The sequence below is a fragment of the Pleuronectes platessa genome, chromosome 6 (genome assembly GCF_947347685.1).
Source record: "Pleuronectes platessa chromosome 6, fPlePla1.1, whole genome shotgun sequence".
NCBI classification, from domain to species: domain Eukaryota; kingdom Metazoa; phylum Chordata; class Actinopteri; order Pleuronectiformes; family Pleuronectidae; genus Pleuronectes; species Pleuronectes platessa.
The window spans coordinates 13,877,818-13,897,865 of NC_070631.1; the positions used below are offsets into that span (position 1 = coordinate 13,877,818).

At 42.3% G+C, this 20,048-nt stretch overlaps 2 protein-coding genes across 2 annotated transcripts; one reads left to right on the forward strand and one right to left on the reverse strand.

The window, feature by feature from the left end:
• The first annotated feature begins 1,204 nt into the window (after positions 1–1,204).
• Positions 1,205–14,932, forward strand: srpk1a (SRSF protein kinase 1a). Its single transcript, XM_053424620.1, has 16 exons — positions 1,205–1,308; positions 1,934–1,988; positions 5,912–6,042; positions 6,624–6,732; positions 6,872–6,959; positions 7,252–7,339; positions 7,799–7,905; positions 8,285–8,450; positions 8,536–8,561; positions 8,705–8,930; positions 9,034–9,414; positions 9,605–9,705; positions 10,573–10,680; positions 10,854–10,923; positions 11,950–12,042; positions 13,565–14,932. Exons 1-16 carry the CDS (start codon positions 1,296–1,298, stop codon positions 13,747–13,749), a joined length of 1,947 nt encoding a protein of 648 aa, XP_053280595.1. The 5' UTR covers positions 1,205–1,295; the 3' UTR covers positions 13,750–14,932.
• Positions 14,933–15,954: 1,022 nt separating this feature from the next.
• On the reverse strand, positions 15,955–18,999 carry lhfpl5b (LHFPL tetraspan subfamily member 5b). The gene is made up of 2 exons (XM_053424157.1): positions 18,591–18,999; positions 15,955–16,214 (listed from the first exon to the last, which is right to left on the reverse strand). Exons 1-2 carry the CDS (start codon positions 18,997–18,999, stop codon positions 15,955–15,957), a joined length of 669 nt encoding a protein of 222 aa, XP_053280132.1.
• Between the last annotated feature and the right edge of the window lie 1,049 nt (positions 19,000–20,048).

A 20,048-nucleotide genomic window follows, 5' to 3' on the forward strand; every position in this document is an offset into this window, starting at 1 on the left:
ATATCCATGACATAAGTAGGAAATAAACCCCACAAGATAAATATTCAGTTACAAAAATAAACATAGATTTAATTTTCCATCCAAAAAGGAGAAGCAACATGCTCGCCACGTCCTTCCCTCATTTATACTAAATCATTCATCAAAAATGAGAACTAACTCCTCTCTCCCCCTTGTGACAATCGTGTATAAGAAAGTGGTGTCTTATGAAACCATAAGAAAAATTGTCAGATACCAGGGGCCCCGATCTCCTACTCGACTTGTAATTATTATTTTGTATAAATTAACAAACTGCACATTGCTTAAGGAATCTGAAACACCTGTAGAACATCAAAGCCCCAGATGGCACCTGAGTAACCTTCAGCGCTTCGATGTGATTGAAATGTGACTTGTCGTTTCCATACTGAATCAGCCATGAATGCTTATAACTGATACACACACGGTGCAATAACTACACACACAAACTCCTCCCACTTAAAGTTGTTACTTCCTTTGCAACAAATGTCACACAAGTGGTTCAACCCTGTTCCACACCAGGGGCCCAACAGCACATGTCTGCACACAGGGGCCTCCTGAGGGGCTCATCCGGACATGAGGTGTCTGACTTGCATCTTCATCTTCACTGGAGACATTTGGATGCTCAGGAGGAGACTTTCCTCCCCCTTCTTATTGTCATCATTCTCCTCACCCTCCTCACCTTCCTTATTTTCTTAACCCTCCTCATCCTCCTTATTTTCCTGTTCCTCCTTACCTTCCTCATCCTTCTTGTCCTCTTCATCCGCTTTATCCTCCTCATTTGTCTCATTCTCCTCATCCTCCTTACCCTCCTCATCCTCTGTCCTTACCTTCCTCATCCTCCTTGTCCTCCTCAGCCTCTTTATCCCCCTCACCCTCCTCATTGTCCTTACCCTCCCTATCTTCCTCATCCTCCTCATTCTTCTCACACTCCTCACCCTCCTCATTTTCCTTACCCTCCCTATCTTCCTCACACTCCTCACCCTCCTCATTCTTCTTACCCTCCCTATCCTCCTCATCCTCCTCATTCTTCTCACCCTCCTCATTTTCCTCATTCTTCTCACACTCCTCATCCTCCTCATTTTCCTCATTCTTCTCACCCTACTCATCCTCTTTATCCTCCTCATTTTCCTCATCCTCCTCACCCTCCTCATTTTCCTCGTCCTCCTCACCCTCCTCATCCTCCTTTCCTCCGCGTCACCCACTGAGCAAAACCAAGCAGTGCGCATGCGCGGAGCGTTCGATCACTGCCCGCTGTAGCTAAAGGCTAAGCTGAAGCCAACATGGAGAGGAAAGGTAAATGTCTACACGGACACTCACTGTTAGCGGCGTATTGTGTGTGCCTCGACTCCGACACTGTGGGTGCGTGACACACGTTAGGTTTAGCCGAGCTGCGTGCATCCGGTCCGGGGTGTGAATTCAATTGAACGCGTCTGTCACGCACCGTTGAGCTGGGGCGAGCTGCGTTAGCTTTTAGCTTTAGCTTCAGCGGGGACATTGACAGGATTAGCGAGCTACGTTGAGCCTCCTCAGCTCGTTCCGTCTCGTACTGACGCTAATGCAGCGGTAGATAGACCGTGTTCACCGAGCCGCGAGCTTCCCCCTGCGTGTGTGTTTTTAAAAACGACTCCATGAAACGTAGCGGGGCTGAGATGAACGTATGCGGGCACCCCGGCGACTTGACGTGAGAGGGTCTCCGGTGCAAAACCCGCTGACAGATGCAGCGCAGGTTTTGATTTAAAGACCGTGAACACGATCTACCGCGAGCCACGATGGCACGGGTTGGGAGCCGGGGTGTTTGTATGCTTCACCTCCCACTGTGTCATCTGCCTTTGTGTGTCTGAGAGTGTGAGTCCGAGATCAAATGTCAGCTCCGCACAATCCCCAGCTGAGTTCATGTGTGTCTGCTCTCTGCTCACAGTTCTGGCACTGCAGGCGAGGAAGAAGAGGGCGAAAGCGAAGAAGACCAGCAAAAAGTGAGTTCATCCCCCCGTCTCTTCCTGATCCCCGTCACACCAGCGTTGTGTGTTGCGCTCCCTGGGGCTTGTTTGTTCATGTTGTGTTGTTGCGTGTGTTGTCTTGAACGTGGCCCCGCACGTTTAGATGCGAGACTGACAAGTGAAGGTCATTGACTGCATGTTTGCACTCCCACCTAATTCTGGTCTGTGCCCGGTCCGGAGGTAAAGGAGAGAAAAGCTTCTTAATATATCTCAGAAGCATCTGGAGCATACTGGGTTGGTTCCCATAGCTTTCCATTTGATTCCATGGATGATCAGTAGTGTTTTCCATAAAGCTCCAGTCAGAAATTATAATATCCCATTTGTTATTTCAATCCGATTAAATTGTATTTTACTAACTGTACATTAGCTCAGGTCACTTTACGGAGAAGGTCAAGACCCTTAAAAATTATTGAGAAACCCAATTCAGCTGTGGAGAGAATAAACTCCCTGATTAACTGAATCTCCAGCAGAACCAGACTCTGTGTTGGCGGCCATCTGCCTCGACCGGTCTGGTTCAGCAGAGAAAAATGGGGAGAAGAGAGGTGGGTGGAAAAGAGGGGGAAGAAAAAAGAGAGATAGGGGGGAGGGGGAGAGAGCTACCCGAAACGGTTGGGTACCATCATGTTTCAGCTCTGACCGACTCTTTGTTATAATGAAAACAATAATGGTGATAATTATGGACATAAAGATGTTATTAATGATAGCAGCAGCAATTCATACAATAATAATAATAACTAACTAACTAGGACTGCAAAGCAGCACTGAGTGGAAAAAATAAATAATGACTGAGGAAATATTGACACAAAGAGCTGTTCAGGTTTGCACTCTGATGATGATACAGAAGTTTGGTGGTGATAGGACAATGCACAGTGGAGTTATGACAACATCATCTCTTTTGGTGAAGGATGAACCTTCGCGATACCTCCATGTTTACATGGTTTGAGGAAATGTCCCAATTCTGAGAGAGAGAGAGAGAGAGAGACGTCACCTTTGAAAGACAAAAATATTCCTTTGACCTATGACCACTGGAACTGTCACTGCAAGAGTGGAGTTTTTTGTTTACGGCTCTGCATAAAAGCCCTGGTATATGTAATTCAAAGTAAAAATGTGGAATATGGCCAATAAATGCAAAGTAGCAGGCTTCCTGTTGCCTGTCGGTACTCAGGCCCTAATAATAGTTGTTGTTGTCTTAATCCTGCAGCTTTGTATTTGTCTGATTGTAAAATAATATCTGTCATTCAGGTCACGGTATCTTCAGCAGTTGCACATACACAGGCACTATTGTTGTCCAGTTGCCTTGTACAACTCCTGAAGATTATAAATTATACTACCCAAAGGTTGTTTCATACAATCAATGATCGGGTGAAGATAATACAACATTCAGGGATGACAATATACCCCTTAGGTGTCGAACTTAAATACTGATTGTTTTGGCGTAGCTAACAATCTACTAATCATGCCATCGGCGCCATCCTCTAGGAGCCTTACATAACAGCCTGTGCTATATTTAAAACAGGAGAAGGAAGAAGCCCACATCAGCTCACCGAACCATGGTGTTTCACTGAAAAAGGCGCCGCTGCAGATATTTATCTCCTGACACAAGAATTATAAGAAACTAAGAGATGTGAATTGAAATAGGCCACGGTCATCCTTGCATCATGAGCAGCATGTGTATTGAAGGGCAATATCATTTTAATATTGGAGCACACAGGCAAAGGAATATGAGAATCCAATAAAAATGTTAGCCACAATGTTTAGTTTTTCAAAAAGACGACTATTGGAACAGTGTTTGTCTCCGCAACTACGTGATTGTGTTGCCACGTTTCATCCCTGTCAACACTGAATGAGAAAAAATGTCTGCAAAAAGATAAATGATCAGTTCCAGGTCAGATTGCATCTAACCAATGGGTTATTAATTACAAAGTTTGTTCTTATGCAAGAATAGCAGATGGATTTCAAATGGAAAAGCCTTCATAAAAAAATGTTTTGTCCAAACTATTAAGTTATAAGTTGCAGCTGTTTGTTCTGCAATTGGTGCACAAACAAACTTAAAATCTCTTTTCTTCAAACATCAATTCATGGCATGAATTTGCAGATTAGGTGGAAACCAGCAGCTCATTTGTTAGACATTAACAGAGCAGAGAGTTTAGGAATTCATTTCAGTGTGCGCTCTGCTCACTTGGCTCCCACCGTGATGAGCAGCCTTAATCTCCTCTGTGGAGGAAGTAACATCAGGCTGCCCAGCTTTCAAGTTAATATTAGCAACCGAACTGTTGGCAAACAGATTATTGGATGTTATACATTATCTTGACCATAAAAAGGTCGTCTTGTGCTTCGAAGAAAGGCCAGGACCACAATATTTTTAATTTCACATTTAGAGAGTTGCAGGGCTAAATTCAAGAAACCTCAAATCAGAAATGAATCTATAAATCTGAAGTACATGACTGCCGGCCATCCTCTTGTATAGTGATTCCTGCTTTGATTTTTAGCTGCAGTTATGTTGAAAAGACAGATCAATAACTAGATCGAAAAAGTCTTTACATAGGGCCGAGCCTTATCTACTAAATCTCAAATATAAATGGTGCTAGGACACTTGGTCGTCAGGGTGGGGTGGGGGCTCAGTCTTCTACGACCCGCTCTAGATGGACTTTATATCATCCGTCAACTTGACATAATGACAAAAAAACACAGAGGTGTAACCGTGGGACACCAGTGGTACACAAGCCTGAGCAATAATATTTTTCTTATCAATGATACATATATTCTTTCCTCTTAAAGGCAGCTTACTCTTGCAATTTAGTACTGAATGCAAAAGTCTTGATGCAGCAGAGTTTATATATATATGTTTTCCTCCTTAACGGGGATTTACAGGGGACACTTTGCCCGAAATAGGCCTGGTGTAAAATTAGTAAAGCCATTCCTAATGCAGACATGTGTTGACAGCTGTGCATTAAAATACAAACCCTGCAGCGCAGATTCCTTTTAGAAATTTGCTGTGTTTTGTCGTGTTCTTCAGTGTGACGTGTGTGGAAAGAAAATAATCAGTGTGGATCTGTTGTGGCATGAAGGTTTTGACCGGCTTGGCACGCATGAAAAATAATTTTACAACCCAGGTAATTTTGCTTGCATTGCTCTCTTACAGTCGCTGCAATGAGGCTGTTGAGTTGTCGGTGTATATTTGTTGCAAAAATAGACAGATAAAAGAAATGGTATCATTGCAGATTAGCTCTGGACATTTCTTATTTATCTGAGTAAATGGAAAAGTTTAAAATAATTATTATATAAGTTTCTGAATGGTGTTTAACACGTATTTAACTTGAAAGTGTATCTTAAATTCAAAGTTTCTGTCCTGGCTCAGACCAGGACAGAAACTTTGAATCCCTTCTTTTGACGATATTCAGGTCAGTTTACAACTTAATTCCCAGTGGATGATTCAAATTAACAACCTGGCTCAGATTTAAAGCAAAGATCGAGGTGTGGTTTGATTTATAGGTTGGGGGCTGATGAAAGTAATTTATTAACAAACTCTTGATGAATAACATCTCTATCTAATATAGGCTTTGCCGTGAGGGGCCCCTACACTTAAGAGCAAACTGCGAGAAGAGATTAGACTAGTTGCCTGTTTTATCTCTCTTCTTAAGACTCATCTCTTTTATACTGTTTGCTGTAAAGCACTTTATTACTTGTAATGAAAAGTGCTTTACAAATGGTTATTATTACTATTATTTTCCATTAAAAGCATCTGTTAAAAAGAAATGGATTTTCAATAATTCAATCCCAGGTTATTGGTAAGAAGTGCTGCAAAGGTTACTGCTCAGAGGACTTTTCACACTCGCACAAAGACTGTGAGAGACTGTCAGGGACTGAAGTGTACGATGGTTGGTTTGTTTGTCCTTTAGGCAGCAGCCAGCCAATCCCAGAAGCCGACAGCCGCCCCAGCTCGAAGCTTCGCCTCAAGAGCCCGAGGAACCTGAGGAGATTCTTGGCTCTGATGATGAGGAGCAGGAGGATCCTAATGACTACTGCAAAGGTAAGTCCTGTCTCACTCTGTGCTCAGATTAACCTGGTAAACTGTCACAATAACCAGTGTATTTTCTTTAAAGGCCAACAAGTTTTTGATTGGTTAGGAAACTGTCTTTTTTTAATACTGCTGCCTCTTTATGATCTACAACAGCAAATGAGACAATCAGAATATAAATTCTCAATGTCTGTGACCCCCCCACCGCCCTGTGTCACATTTTGGTCCGTGCACGCAGGAATCACTCTCTCACTCTGCAATTGGAGCTGAGAGAGACTGTGGTCAGAGAAGAGTATGTAAACCGATGCAGTCCTTGATTCATGTTGGGGTGACGCAGTGTTTTCTTAGTGTGTGTCCTGATTTCACTACGTGGGTCTTTTCACTCCTTCCAAAACAAATGTACTCACTGTCTCGACTGAGGCTTTTAAGACAGATGACAGTGGAAACACTACTGCTTTGTCCACAGAGACACCAAAATCAACGAAAATGAAAAGTTCCTACTAGGACTTTTAATGATGTCATAATCGTTTTTTGCACTAGAGATGTTCTAATTTTTGAGCTAACCAGTAAATGTGCATGTTCTTCTCTTGCAGGTGGCTACCACCATGTGAAAGTAGGAGACCTTTACAACGGAAAATACCATGTTATCCGAAAACTGGGCTGGGGACACTTCTCTACTGTTTGGCTCGCCCGGGACATCCAGTATGAAAAAATGCTTTACTGTTTTGTTTTTGAGACCTGATGTTAAATAACAGACACAGTAGCAGCTGACTGAGACTGTTGTGATAAGACTTTGAACTGTGCTTCCTGTTAGTGAGCACTTCTTGCTTTGTGGTTGCAGGGCGAAGAGGTTTGTTGCAATGAAGGTGGTGAAGAGTGCAGAGCACTACACGGAGACGGCAGTGGATGAGATCAAACTCCTCAGATCTGTAAGTTTCAGAACTCTGCACAAAGTAGGTTCGATGTGTTCATGTCACACAAATCAGGAATCACTGTAAACTTACACAAACATGTTTTTATGGTACAAGTATAGACAAAGCTTTTACAGTTAATTATAACACAAAGGGAACTAGACAAGAGGACTGTACAGTACTGTGTGACAAGTTTCAGTTGTTTATTCATGTGTGTATAAACAGTAGTACATGGTTAAAGGGACGTTAATGTCTATCTTGTATAGGCCCAGTAAAATATTTGTAATTTGATCCCTTTCTTTGTCCTCAGGTAAGAAACTCTGACCCCAATGACCCCAACCGTGAGATGGTGGTGCAGCTGCTCGATGACTTTAAGATCTCTGGTGTCAATGGGACTCGTATCCTTTGCAGCCAAATAATACAAATTCGAACTGGTCTTTTCTGACTCCGACTGGAAAGACTGAAGCCCATTAAATCCTGGAAAAATACTTTTTCAGGGAACTTTCCTCGGGTCAAATTTAGCTGGGAAGCAGTGTTTGAGTAACAAAGTAAGCAGCAGGTGTCTGTTTGAATAAATGGAAACTTGTGTGTCAGGCCTCCGCTGATCACAACACTTTAGCTCAGTTAGATCCCCGAATGCCACCAGGATAGCTATAGCTGTAATATGATACTCCTGAACAACACTGTGGTGTGCAGACTCAGGACCTGCCCTCTTTTCAGTATAAATAGTGCTCCGCCTCTCATAGGTGAATAACCTCAGGGCCTTGACTTTTTCATTAAATGCGAATTCCTTGTCATGTGCTTTCAGTTTGGTTTTACCTGGACATTGTTTATACCTTGACTGCTGTGATCTTCAGATGTCTGCATGGTGTTTGAGGTGTTGGGGCATCACTTACTAAAGTGGATAATAAAGTCCAATTATCAAGGGTTGCCACTGCCATGTGTGAAGAGCATCATAAGACAGGTAATACGACACTCTCAGTGCCACACCTTCTGTACGCAGATGACACGTGATGAAGCTTCAGCTGTGTGGCTGCCAGGCTGTGTGAATGGGTGGAAACCAGTCAGGCCAGAGCATGTTGTTATGATTGAAGATATATTCAGTGAGTGAGCCTCTTAACATGCCTCATGCAATAATAAAATTGTAAAGTGTTTGCATTTTTTAGCCAAGGAGCTTTTGTGATAGAACTAAAGATTCAGTAATGGTGGCCTATGTTGCCACTGGAGCCCCGTCCTCTGCTGGCAATTGGAAAGGAGTCGTCCCCCGTATACCTGCTAATTTTGGTGTAAAAGAGGTTTAGGCATTTCCTTTTTATAAAAGTTTTGACACATTCATTTTCTAGGTACTCCAAGGTCTGGACTATCTGCACACAAAGTGTCAGATCATCCACACAGACATCAAGCCAGAGAACATCCTGATGAGTGTTGATGAGCCTTACGTCCGGAAACTGGCAGCCGAAGCTACAGAGTGGCAGAGGACTGGGGCGCCACCTCCCTCTGGTTCAGCAAGTACGAGACAAACACACGCGTCCAAATGTTTATTCATGAGCACAGTCTGATAACAGTTTGTACTCATCTGATATTCTCTTTTCAGTCAGCACAGCACCTGCTCCAAAACAGGTACAAACCTTGTGTTATTATTATTTACTTTTGGTTGAGGACATCAGTCTCCCATGTTGCTGTATAACATCATTTTAAAGCAGTCCTAAATGTATTTAGCAGAGTGAGAGCCTCATTTAATTCCCTGTGTTTATCGCTGACAGACAGTAAAAATGTCCAAGAACAAGAAGAAGAAGTTAAAAAAGAAGCAGAGGCGTCAAGCCGAACTTTTGGAGAAGTGCATTATGGACCTGGAGGAAATGGATAAGACCACAGAGACAAGAGAGGAGGAAGATGATGAAGATGAGGATCCACAGTCTCCAAAGGGGCGAGTGTGTGCTCCTCTCAGACAGGTGTCTTTTCAGCAACTGGGAAATGAGGAAACGGGTGGTGAGAAGCCTACGTCACTGGAGTAATATGTGCAAGTTCAAGTTTTGTTGCCATTTCAAGAAAAGTAAAATAATGACACCTGTCCTGTCCGTCTGTCTGTCAGAGAGCAGTGTACCAGCAGATCTCATGGGGGCGGGACCAGAGGGGCTGCCGGAGGTGAACAGTAACGGCCATGTGGAGGTGGAGCAGAGACAATCCCAGTGGAGGGACGAGGACCAACACAATGGCAACGCAGAGGCCACAGAGAAATGTGCCAGTGAGGAGGAGCAACACGAGGAGTCCCCTGCCCACCACGCCTCCAACGGTGTGGACTCGGCTGATCTCAATGATCTGGACATTCAGACTGAAGGCAGGGGCGCTCACAGCAGTGGAGCTCCTGAAATACTCCTTCCTGCTGGGCTGGAGGAGGGAGAACTGGATCAAACCGTTTTGGAGGACGAGGGAGAGGACTGTCAGTATAGAACCCAAGAAAGCCCAATAAACGGTCAGTTGGCCAGAATCCATGATATCTTCTATGTGCTAACAGGTTGTGTGGTGTGGTTTGTTTTGGCTGGGCTGCCTCGGCTGTTTAACAAAGGCTCAGCCATGTGAACTTTGTAATATTGATTGTCAAACAGTTTATGAGATTCCTGGTCCATCCTTATTGCTCTCTGTGTCTCTCTGCTCTCATTCAGACAAGCTCACAGCAGGAGCCCTGCTAGTTAACCCCCTTGAGCCACTCAATGCAGACAAGATCAAGGTCAAGATTGCAGACTTGGGAAATGCCTGCTGGGTGGTGAGTAGTCTGCTAATGACCTGAGGGATTTCCTGATTAGGGATGAAATCTTGCAGCGAGGGACATTTCCACTGTCATCTTGCTACCAAAATAGAAATACATCCAGCTTTCATCTCTTTGCTCTTATACCGTGTACTGATTCACTTCAGATGCTGAATGGCGAATGTGGCCTGCCACCGCGCTGTTAATTCTTCACAGATTTATTGTAGATTTTCCATGACGGACATCACGAGAGAAAGACAACATGACACTACAAAGACATGGCTATTACACACACAGGACAATCAGCCAGTACTTGATGGTGTTACAGGGCTAGATTCATTTCTGCAGACATTGCTATGTTGGAACATATACATGCACATGCTTTGCTCCAATACATTTTTTTAAATAGATAATAGAGGAACCGACATAATGGTAGGAGTGTAAGATGAACAGTGGCCTTGTTGTATTACAAAGTTCCTCGAGTTTCATGTTTCAAACTGAAACGGCGTCACTTCTATAGAAGTCTAGAGGCAGCGATCAATGCTCTGTGCAATATTTCAATTGTGATATAGTACATTGTTCAAGTTATGATGTGGAAAGGCAGATGCGGTATGAGAGCACGGTCACACACACGCAAATTTTAGCAGTGAGGAACCTTCGCCTCCAATTCACTTTCAATCTGTGCGTGCGAGGACGCGGATAAAACATCTGTTTCCTGTGACAAAGCAAATCAACAGTCGGACTTTGAATGGAGTTCAACTTTAGTGCACTTCTACCTGCAATAATGGCTTCACGTTCCCATATGTGTGACTGTGCCCTGATACAGTTTTCTAGAGTCTCTACTCGTTTACAACTTTTGAATTTATCTCTTCTTGCCTCCTTCAGCACAAGCACTTTACAGAAGACATACAGACACGGCAGTACCGCTCCTTAGAGGTGCTCATTGGTTCTGGATACAGCACACCAGCCGATGTATGGAGCACAGCCTGCATGGTGAGAGATGACACTGACAGTCAACTTGAATAATAATACAACCCAAGAAGAACAATCATAGTGTGCCTCAGTAGAGCTCATTATGGGATTGCAGCAAGTTGTGTGGGGGAATAAATCTACCCCATCATACAGTGACGTTTCCTGTGTTCATGATGATTGTGTTGTCTCCGCAGGCCTTTGAGCTCACCACAGGGGACTATTTGTTTGAACCACATTCTGGGGAAGATTATTCCAGGGATGAAGGTAATGCTGGTTCTTTCTTTTTTGCTCTATTTTCTGTCAGGTATTATTGCACAATGTTAATTTGAAGGGTTTTATCACTGTTGGTAAATGGTTATTGCTCCTGTTAAACAGCTTCATTATATGTTTCTTGTTAAATGGCCCCACAGCCCTTTTTATTCTCACACTGAGTTATTTAAATTGTTAAAAATCTAATAATAATTTCACAACACGCACTACATGTTGTTCACTGCAATTCATGTGCAGTCCGCACAACATTTGGCACTTTGCTTAAATCTCCACAGTGTTAACACTTCAATGAGGTACTCCATTACAGTGATGTCAAACTTAAAAGTAATATAGACGCGGCTCACGTGATGATGAGTACCAGCATTCCTGTGTTTATGTCCTCTCTTAACATCTTCAATCACAATTTCTGCCGCACTGGAGACGGGGCCATCTCTCCATTTCCTCTCTCCCTCTTTCTTCACCTCCTCATCACTCAGTCTCTACGCTTCCTTGTTCACCTCCTTGAGGCGTTCTCCATGTAAATGTTGGCTCGTTGCGTAGCTGCTGCTGTGGCATGTCCGTCTGAGATTCCAGCTTTTGTTCATCCGCACATTTCAGCTGCAGCTGTGAATCGACTTGTTCACCTTCATGCACCTATGACTCTGTTTTTCTCCATTCAACCTCTGCTTTCTCTGTTGTGTGATTTATGGGCTTTTTTACTAATCACTCCTCCTGGATCAGATCTGCTGTTCCCGTTTTTATGCAAATAGGGTAGTGGGCTGTGCTCTAGGCCTTTTTTAATGATATATTTACCTGTTTTGTTTTCCTGAAGGAAAGTTCATGGCCTATATGTGTTCAAATGTTTGTAAATGCAAAAAAATAATCCAGTATTCTCATACATGTGCTTCTTGTCATACCACATTGTCATCCATTGTTCCTAATACATTGTTCCACGACTGTTTGCCATCTCTCTCCGTTCTCATCTCATCTCTCCCAAACTTCCTATCTTCCCTCTCCTCCTCCGATGTGCCTCATTTCCAGACCATCTCGCTCTCATGATAGAGTTGCTCGGTAAAATCCCTCGTCACTATGCTCTGAGTGGGAAATACTCACAGGAATACTTCACCAAGAGAGGTATGCATCCCCTCTGCCTGTGGCCTGCTGTGGGAACAGTGCTGGACGGCAGAGAGGAGGATAAAGGTTCCCGTCGGCACGCTCACATCTACCAAAGCTGTCGGTGTGCCCAGGCCCGTGAGCAAAATATTCACTACAGACCAATAAATGTCTGAATGGTGTCATCAGTCATTGGTTCAAGTATCTGTAGCTCTGCCAACGACTGCCTGTCAGAAGCACATTCAGTGCCTCCCTTGTTGTTGCCAGAGGGCTTGGCTGGATACGTATGGTACTGATCCCTGCTAGGTTATTTCTCCTGACTTTTTTCTCTCCACAGCGGAGTCGTATATAAGGTCAGTCACAGCAGTCCAACAAAAATTAATCAAATACATTTAGTAAATCACAGAGAAATTCAACTAGATTTCATGGCTCGTTTTTAAGCACTGGTCTGAAGTGTATAAAAGTAGTTTCTTAATATAAAAGGAAAGTGTTTTAACCCAAATTACTTAATCTTAGACCCTATCTGTAAAAATATCTCATCTCTAAAGTGAACCCAGGCTCAGGAGCTGGTTGGTTTCAGTGTCAAGCTTTAGAGCATGGGAGGAGGGCAGAGCCTGCTGGGGGACTTGAACCTGCAACAAATTCACTCCGCTGCCAATCATAGTGACTCAGATTCTTGTAGAGCGGAAATGATTAGTCGATAAATTGATTAGTCCATGGACATGTAGTCCAAGAGTCTTGATAATGTCATGTCTTAGTTTCTAGATTCAGAGATTTATTTTTATTTGTTGAAATGTGATAGCGATGAAAAGTCCAGGATTCAGTTTGCACCGTTAATGATTTAGTGAAGAAAAGGGATGAAGCTCTGATAGAATTGGCTTCAACAGATCTCGGAAAGATCACATCTAACATGTGTACCTTTTTAAAGTAGGAACACTTCATTGAACCATGTCCCACGTCTGTGTTTGACATCTGGCCTGTGCACACCGACCTCTGCAACAATCTGACCCGTGTGCGTGCCGTCAGCCTGATGCCGCTCGTCCTCCGCCCTCCGTCCACACACCCACAGTGGGCCTGTGACTCCGACGCTGTCTGATGAACCTGTGGTTTGTCTTGTTTGTTTTTCCCTCTTCCTTTCGGCAACCACCTGCCTTGTAGACCATATAGCGCTCATCATAGAGCTGCTGGGGAGTGTCCCACGCAAACTCATAGTGACTGGCAAATATTCCAAGGATTTTTTCAGCAAGAAAGGTAAAACAAAAAGTGTCGGTGTCGAGTTTGGAGAGATTTCCGTCCGTCTGTCCTTAGGATCATGGTCTACTGTTGCTGATAATACTCATACCTTTTTGTTTTAATTTATTGTTAAAAACCTTTTGAACATTGAATATAAGCTTTTAAAAAGTTTAAAAAGACCAATTATTCCCTGTATGAAATATCTCAAGATAGTTTTAATGCATGTCCATGGTGTTCTCATAGATTTAACTGTCACACACTGTAAAGTTGTGCGGCTCTGATTCAGCGCTGTGTGTGTGGTCGTCTGCAGGTGACCTGAAACACATCACCAAGCTGAAGCCGTGGGGGCTGCTGGAGGTGCTGGTGGACAAGTACGAGTGGCCCCGCGAGGAAGCCGAGTGCTTCGCTGATTTCCTGCTCCCCATGCTGGAGCTGATCCCCGAGAAGAGGGCCACCGCTGCAGAGTGCTTGCGCCACCCCTGGCTCGCCCTCTAGTGGACACCTCCAGCCCTTGCACCTCCCCTTCCCTCTCCCTCCTCTCTCCAGAGACTGCAACAGATCACTTTCAAGTTTGGGCATATCAGATGAATATTTATTTCTTTTTTGTTTTGTTTTTGTCGTTTTGGATTTCTCATGTTTTTGTTATTAAGATAATGCTTCTGTGTATGTTTGCTTTGTATTTGTTGGTTCTTCTCTCGGTGTGATGACGTCAGGAAAAAGAGAGTGGATTATATTTCTTTGTGGTTACGTTGGCTCCAACTGCTGTGCTTTGTCCACCCATCCGGCTTAGCGAACCCGTTATTGTACTGCTAGTGACTCATCCTTGTTTGTTACACTCCTGCACTAAAACTTCAACAAACCAAGGGTATGTAGCTTCATTGATCATTTCGTCCCCGTAAAAAAGGCTTCACCGTCGCCCTTTTCCTCTGTTTCATTAGTGCTGTGTTCCTTTTTTTTATGGATTACTTTATCTCATATTACATTCTAAGGTATACATTTTGTATTTGTAAAATAGGTTTAGGAAGTTTCACACTGGGCTTACATTCACACTGACTGCGGTAACGACTACTTTCTTACCGAGACATCCACTGTCTGAAGTAGGTCATATTATTTAGCCACAACAAATCACCTGGTATTTAGTGTGGTTAGTTACCTGTTGGAAATGAGATCAGTCTTTCTCATGGGAGGCTGGTATTCTCATACACTTAGTACAATTCAGGAAAATAGTGTTTGAAAGGTTTCAGAAAATACAGCGTTTTAAGAAGCCCAATTCAATGGAAAAAGATAAGTGAAAATAAACTGTATATATCTGTACCAAAGAGTTTGCCTTTATGTATATTACAGTTATGTACAGTTTCTAACAAATCGTATATCTTAGCTAAACTGATTTAGCTGGGTAGCTGTGTTTTATTAAGAAACGTATGGAAGATGTGTTTGAGCTCAGTTGTATGTGTGGCCAACCGTTCACTAACATCTGTTTTTACCATAGACATGAGGAGATCAAATGTTACGCCACAAAAACTATCATATCAGAGTGACTTACCTTTCTGTCGAGGCCTCGGTGAAATGAAATTTACTGTTTCAGTGTCAGATTCAAGAGCATCGACTTTGTGTGAGCTGTCGATTTACAAATCCGTACAACACAACATACAATAAAACAGATTCATACAATACACAATGACTGTCATGCCTGTTTTTCAGTCTTTATTAGTTTCTGGACATGAAGTATGGAACTGCTATAACTTTATAATTAATTGGCTAATGAAGCAGTAGAGTTCTATATTAGTACAGCTAAAAAAAAGATAGACACAGTTGTGATCCAAACTGCATCATGACATTTTGAGCTCCTCGTCTTGACCCTTGTTACCTTCAAACTACACCACGCTTGTTCTGAAAGTCTGTCCATCAGTTTTTTTCTGAAAAAGAGCAGACAAACTTTATTTTAGGGATTTCCAGTTCTCGTTCACAACTGGTAACACTGGTCGGCAGACATCCAAACCATAGACTGCATATAAGATCCAAACAGAAGTTTGAACTAAAGCAGAGAGACAGGTCTAATAACTGAAGAAAGCAGGAGCAGTTTAGAAGGACCGGACATGCAGCACATGGATAATTCTACGAGCTGATGTTTTGGCAAACGGATCCACGAAATCATGTAGGTACTGTAAATAAAACACTGAATTGCAATAATTACAAAATAGTCAAAAGGCCCAAATTAACTAAGTACATTTTGAAAACATACACGTTAATCATCCACCTCTCCTAAAAACTGGATATGCAAATATATAGCTCAACATTAGTGTTCACCTGAGCTATGACAACGATGAGAGATAAAAATACTAAAGTTTTCAAGAACACCTAAATCAACAATTTTCATGACATCTGAACAAATCCCATCTGGTGAGGATAATGGGATATGATCAAAAGCTCCTACAAAGTCACTTAATGGAACTGGAGGGGGGATGTTCAGTTAATGTTTGAATCTTTTGTTTGGTATGATTTGTAAAAAGGCTTTTTGTGACCAGTCACAGTAGGAAAATCACCGGTTTAGATAATAAATTCAATGATGGCTGAACTGTGTTTTCTGGGGCACCTGTGCTTTTCAAACTGTGACAAGTAGGAAAACATCTCTGGTAAGACGTCCCCCCCGCACTAAGAGCAGAGACCCCACTTCCCTTTTTTCTTCCACACCCTGAGCCTTCACCAGTTTTGCAGTAACTCACCTGCTCCGTCCATCTCAAAGTCGTCCGGCAGCAGTTTGTCTTGCCGGTTGCCGAGGGTGAAGGAGAGGAACGCCAAGAGGAGGGCGTCCAGGATGCTGATGATGGCCAGGATGTAGGCCCAGCGCACCGTGCAGTTCCCCAGGCTGTACTTATCCGTCCTCTGGCCACACATCCTCTTCACCTCCGGAGAGTCCCAGCCGTCCGGGTAGATCATGCAGCCCATCACCATCAACACGGCTGCGGGGGAAGGAGGCCTTAGAAATAGCAGAGTCTTGCAATAATTACCCCCTGTGTGCTATTACACATGCTTAATAATTACAGGAGAGGTTTTTTTATTTAGCCCTGTGTTGATGCATCCCCATAAAGGGCCAAAGGTTTCATTTATTCATGGTGCAGCCAAAGATGCTCCGTGGAGCTGTTTCTATTGTGTATTCTTATAAAAGGTCTTCAATTATTTATGATTTGTATCTGGTTTTAGTTTCCTCTGGGTTTCTGCCAAAGCTGCTGCACAAATGTAGAATTTAGTAACTGTCAAGCTAAAGATCAACGAACTGTCCCCTTACATAGAGTGCTGGAAAGTAATGAACAAGTAGATCCACTCGTGAACTGGGATTTACTTACTAAAGGGGACAGAGCTTTTAAAATAAGAGCCCCGAGGCTCCTGAACACTGGGCCTGAGGAAATACGACGAAAAACGACTTTTATTGTATCATATTCGCTAAATTTAACTCTACTGTTTATTATTGGAGCGGCTGGTCATGCTGGAATTCACTATTTTCATTATATTTTCTTTCACAACTGTTTTTATTTGTTTTCAATGTTCATTTTGTGTGGTTTTAAATGTAAAACACTGTGTTACTGTTAAAACATTCTCAGGTACTTTATTCTAATAATGTATTATCCAGTCTATTATACATTATACACCACCACTTTTACTTAAAATATATAGTAACTTGTAAAATTGATGAGCCTAAATTAAGTGTATTGTTCTTGAGTAGTGGTTGAGGCTCCTCACAAAAAAAACTACTGTAGTTTCTTATCAAAGTGATGTTTCTGCTCCCTACTTCTTAGGTAGTTTCACTTGAACGGCTGTTTGAAGCACCAAGAGGTCAAATTGTACATATATAATACATAATTAGAAAAATAGAGAAAGTAGAAAAGATTTATGTCACTAAACTTTATTTTTATTCATTTCTGCCACATTAATCCTCTCTCAACTTTTCAGATTTATATCGTGAACCTTTTGGGCCTGATCCTTAGTCATAGGAATGAAACTGAGCAGCTTTACGTCATTGAAAATGCTGCTGACAAGTCGTTGCATCTGTATTAACAATCTCTTTTATATAAATGATGTTATATGGTTCACACAGGAGATATTTTTTACACAAAATGTAGACTTTTACTATTCTTATATTGTATTTTACTGATATTGTGTTTCTGCTTATACTTAGGAGTTTGAATAGAGGATCCTTTCTTAAAAAACATCATGTATTACTGTATTTTACTCGAGAGAAGGATCTAACTTCCCCCACCACTGGTTATATATGCCTGCACCTTATACAATACAACCATAGTACATATGACAAAGGCCTGGCTCGTTTCCTTGGCCCTGGTATGTCTCAGGTACAAGTTTAGATCGGTTAACAACACAGCGACACCTGATTGTGTTACATGTAACCAATTCACCCGCAGAGGTGTCAGAAACCAGATCCTTTATTGGCTTCCACAGCGACAACGGCACATCGAGAAAGAACAGCACATCATGTGTGAAACCAGAGAGGTGAGAAGGCAGCTAGAGGAGGGTTCATGAGAGAAGCACAGGTCTCTCTCGTCTGTCAGAGGTTTTACTCTGAGGTGCAGAATGGTGGTTTAGATTTAAAAGATTTTGTTTGATCTTTTCTGGAACATGGAGAATGTTCGGTCGCTTGAATTGGATGATTACAAACTGATACTAAACAAAATACAGGGGTTTAAACTTGCAATTAATTTTTGTATACCATTCATATATATATATATATATTTAGCATATGTTTTTGAAACACACAATTTCAACAGTAGCCTTTTCAAACTTCCACTTTAAACTTAGTGATAATTTATTTTTTGAATGGATGACACTGCAATACTATTACCGCAGTCTTTTTTCATTTTGCCTCAATTCCTATCACTGCCTTTTGTGTTTTTTTCTCCTTATAAATGAATGAATTATGAATGATCGAGCAGGTAAATTAATTAATAAATAATTTAATTTATTTGAGTTCAGAGTTTTCTCAATTAACACCATCTTTAAAATAGGAAGAACAAATGTCATCACAGGATTAGAATAAGTTAAAAACCAAAGAAAGCAGAAGCTAAATAATCTCTAAGCAGACAGAGAGACAGACGGATAGATAGATAGATAGATAGATAGATAGATAGATAGATAGATAGATAGATAGATAGATAGATAGATAGATAGATAGATAGATAGATAGATAGATATGAAACAAAAGTATAAGTTGGCTATACAAATTCATAAGAAGTAGATTTATGCTACACACTACTATGAAATGGAAGTAAATGAGTAAACTGCAGTACAGCAGTGCAGTAGCCCACATGTACCTGGCTGTCGCTCACCTGAGGCCAGCTGCATCCACGCACAGATCTTGTAGACGTTCCCCGCGTTGCAGAAGAAGAAGAGGCTGAAACAGACCATGGTGCCCACCACCAGCAGCATGGAGGTACCCACGAAGAACATGGCAGTCCTGAAGGCAGGCGAGGGGATGGAGCCGAAGTCCAGAATGCTGCCTTTACATATGAGTTCCGACGTGAGCGCGTTGCCGATGCAGTAGTGGAAGAGGCCGAAGTATCCGGCCTGCGGCGTGTTGACGCTGTCCCCGATCCAGAAGGGCTGGATGAACACCACCACCGTGATGATGACGAAGCAGATGGTGAACACTGCCCACATGACGCCGATGGCCCGGGAGTTCCTCACGTAGTTGGTGTGGTAGATCTTAGCCGCTTCCTGCGCTGGAAGCAGATCCATGTCAGCAGAGAGGAGAAGACAAGCTCACAGAAAAAGTTGGAGTGGGATCCTGCAGCTCTTAGAAAACTCTCCCAGCGTGTCTGATTATCTCACTGTAATAAACCTACACGTCCAGAGACTTCACAGCACAACACACAGACACACACCTGCTGTGGCAGCTTCACACTCACAGACCTCAGGGTTCAGCACCCTGGACAGCAACTCACTAATTCATGACGTGATCTGACGTCACACTCAGACAGGTGCAGTGTGGGCTCACAAGCTTTTTACGAGGACGCTGGAAAGTAAGTAAATACTTGTAACTTGTATTTACTTCTATGTAAACGTAAAATTGAATGGATGGTTTTTAAGTTTTAAAGCATCAATAAAGTTTTCTATAAGTTCTACCTATTAATTGTTGTATTTTGGTAACTCCACTGTTTCCAGTCTTAAATGGTCTAACATCGCACAGTGGTATTTAGTGAACCCATTCTGATAGTTTACTGAAGGTTTTATTGCTGATTCTCAGGAAGCTTAAAATAAAGTTTGCTGATATAAACTCAATATGGTTCCAGCTGAGTCTTCATATTGGAGCCTTGCTTATCTGAAAGCCTGCTGCCAGGGACGGGAACACAATAATAGATTTTATTCTGATAAGTAAAGAAAAAATGAAATTGGATAGATTATGACTTTTGACCGTTGGGACACATGTCTGTTTTTCGCTCAGGGACATATGTGACAAAACTAACAATAAACACACAGCCAGCTTCAGACACACACACACATACACACATACACACACACACACACACACACACACACACACACACACACACACACTCCATGTTAAGTCTCCTCTGCAGGCTTATAAGTTACTGTATTCAACACTAGAAGTAAAACACAACTAATATGATCAATACATATATACGGGCCCAAACCTATCAGTGTTGATAAAGTTATCAATAAAGCATTCTAAATAAAAAAATGTATAAGTAACATTTTAGTCTGAATTAGTACTGTAGTAATGTGTTGAAGCCCCACCCTCTCATTTATCAGTATAAATCTGGGAT